General features: G+C 32.4%; 1 protein-coding gene across 1 annotated transcript; it reads right to left on the reverse strand.

Moving 5' to 3' along the window:
• Window positions 1–140: 140 nt before the first annotated feature.
• Window positions 141–2,441, reverse strand: LOC126751549 (tRNA modification GTPase GTPBP3, mitochondrial). Its single transcript, XM_050461917.1, has 4 exons — window positions 2,245–2,441; window positions 1,786–2,186; window positions 967–1,721; window positions 141–894 (listed from the first exon to the last, which is right to left on the reverse strand). The coding sequence occupies exons 1-4, from the start codon at window positions 2,348–2,350 to the stop codon at window positions 651–653; spliced, it is 1,506 nt and encodes a 501-aa protein (XP_050317874.1). The 5' UTR covers window positions 2,351–2,441; the 3' UTR covers window positions 141–650.
• Between the last annotated feature and the right edge of the window lie 748 nt (window positions 2,442–3,189).

The raw sequence follows: 3,189 nt of genomic DNA on the forward strand, positions 1-3,189 counted from the left end.
AAAATTGGAAAAACTTATTTTGCAATCAACTTATACTCACCACATGGTGTGTAAAACAAAATGAATAAAAATCAATAATAAATAAAAAAATAATAATAAATCGCTAAAACGATATTATAATATACTTAGATATGCTCGTATAAATTATTCGGAACGATATACTATAAATGATGAATTTGTTTTCATTGACATGTACTATGTAACTGTTTATTGATTTGTTTACATTTTATGAAAGACATTTTTTCATACCCCATTTATTTTATGCAATAAAGGAAGTAATTAAATAAAAAAAAACCTATTCATGTGTAGTTAAAGTTTTCCCAATGTTTTTATGATTGTCTAAAAGAAAAAAAGAAGTTTATAAAAATATATATATTTTTTTTTAGTTTTCTTATACTTCTACCAGACTTTTTAAAGCCATATAATTGTGGTTTAAATATTGTAAATTTTTTGCTTAAATATGAATACAAAATAGTTTCTTTAAAATAACTCAACAGCTAAGAACCAACACAACATTTTCCTTAAAATAAGAATACAAACATCTAGTAGGCTAAATTAGAAAACTCTAAAAAGGTGGTCGGTCTTTAAAAAAAAACCCTATCAAGATATATAACTAGGCTACCAGTCAACGTGTTTAACGTTCAGTCATTCTATTTACCGATACAAAAATCTTTAAAAACCACATCCAGAATGTCATCCGAACTCACATATCCCGTTATACGTTCAATGCATTTGAGTGCATTTCGAAGTTTCTGAGCCGATATTGCAGTATCTGGATAAATATCTGGCGCATATTCATTTAAAAAAATATGTATGTGTTCAATGCAGCGTTCTAACTGTTGGCGATAACGCGCATGCGTAATGCGTGGATGTTCGGCCGTAGGTTCACCGCAGCTTTAGGGTATGGAAAAAAAATAAATTGTTTACAGAATTACAAAATATTTACAATAAATCACATTAACATACAGTTCACAAAGGAGTTTTTCGAAGTGCCGTAAAAATGGTTGCACAATATCTGTAGCTGGTTGTTTACAAGTGATTTTGAGCACACTATCAATTTGAGCCAACTTTTGCAGATCCGTCGTTGAAAGCAAATCAATTTTGTTCGCTATGAGTTGTATACGCTTTCCAATTAATTTATTCGCATCCAAGTCTAATTGCTGTAAGTAGTCAGTCTGATAATCTTGAGCTGATTGTTTGTTGGTGGTAATATTTCGAAGTAATTCCCGGGCGTCTGTTAGTAGTAGTATTAAATCGGCATTCTGTAAGCATTCTTTTGCTCTGCTTATACCTTCCAATTCAACCACATCCTTTGTGTGCTTACGCAAACCAGCGGTGTCTGCAAAAACGACGGGGTAGCCACCAAAATTATGTGTACTCTCTATGATGTCTCGAGTTGTACCAGCAATTGGTGTTACAATGGCGATTTCTCGCTGGCAAATCATATTTAGGAAACTACTTTTACCAACGTTTGGTGCGCCCACAATCGCAGTACGCACACCATTCCTCAGCATTTCACCCTGACGTTGGTCATTCAAATGATCTCGTATTTCAGTTATGATAAGACGTAACTCTTTGGTTAACTGCAACACCACATCATCCTCAATATTTTCTTCTTCGGCAAAATCAATATAAGCCTCTAAATGTGCAGCGCAGCGTATGAGTCGTTTGCGCCAATTGTCGTAAACTCGTGAAAGTGCACCTGTACTTTGGAGCATAGCCTGTTAAAGTGTGTTGATGTGTTATTATCTGTGAATATACAATGAGAAATATTTACTCGACAACCTGCTTTCGTTGCGCTTCCGTTTCAGCATGTATTAAGTCCGCTAATCCTTCCACCTCAGTCAAATCAATCTTACCACCATAAAATGCACGTTTAGTAAACTCACCAGCAGTTGCTGGCCGCAGACCTGGTACTTTGCCTAATGCATCTAACATTGCTGCTATTACTGCCAATGAGCCATGTACTTGAAATTCACATGAATCTTCACCGGTAAAAGAAGCTGGTGCTGGAAACCATAGGACTAAACCCTTATCAATTATTTCTTTTGTGTCAGGATGATAGATCGACCTAAGATAGGCATAACGAGCTTTTAGTTCATGTCGATTGCCGACTAGTGTTTTTAGGGCATGCCTGGTTTGCGATCCAGAAACGCGAATTACAGAGACACCGCACTTGCCATAGCCTAAATTAAAAGATTTTTGGTAACCAATAATTTTCGTACGATGACTCCTCCAACTAACCTGAACTCAAGCTAAATATAGTGTAATCCGCTGCAGCATTTGTTAAATTACGCGAACACCGACTAGAGTATTTAAAAGATTTTGCCATTTTATAGACGTGATTCATTTTAAGGTACTTGGTTTAATTGAAATAAATATAAATATTTCTATTTCGGGATGTAAACATTCAAACACAAGTTTACAAAAATACATACATATGCACAGCTGATTGGTGTAGAGTGTTGCGAAATGCCTTTTATCGATATATGTACATATATAATTTTTTTCGATTTGTATTCACAATTGTGTAAAAGCCAAGTATACGAATATTGTTGAAATGATTTATTATAAATTCGTGCTATTCCAAAATTATAATAATAATGATGCACTTTATCAAGCATATTCGTCATATTTTGCCTTATTTATTTATTTGACACGTTATAAAAAAATCTTCTACTTTTTGTTGTGCTGGCAACTCCAATAAAAATATGCAATCAAATAAACCGTTATTTCCAAATATTTAAAGAGTTTTATTACGGTCATATTATTTTTGCGATTATTGAAATCTTTGTCAAAAGTTTTCGGATAAAATCAACAAAGTAATTGCCATATGTCTGCGATATACATAAGAATATCTCCAAATTCCAGCTATTTTTATTTGTATTTACCTTTATATTCTTATTCTTCAGTTCTTTTCTATTCATTTTTCATATGAAGGAATTTTAATTTTTGTTCGGAGTTCGTTATAGAACAAGGATTAAAATATGTATTGTTGTTATAAATACATTATGCCAAAATAATTGTATAGAATATAATTTTAAGACAAATATTGAATATAAATCAATAAATTTTTTTTTATAATTACAAAAATTCCTAAAAATTTTGTGTAATATTCATTAAATATATGGCAGCACAATTTGTTTGATTCCCTTTTACTCCAATTAGCCTTTCGAAAGTTACTGTCAG

Source organism: Bactrocera neohumeralis, chromosome 2 (genome assembly GCF_024586455.1).
Source record: "Bactrocera neohumeralis isolate Rockhampton chromosome 2, APGP_CSIRO_Bneo_wtdbg2-racon-allhic-juicebox.fasta_v2, whole genome shotgun sequence".
Lineage (NCBI taxonomy): Eukaryota > Metazoa > Arthropoda > Insecta > Diptera > Tephritidae > Bactrocera > Bactrocera neohumeralis.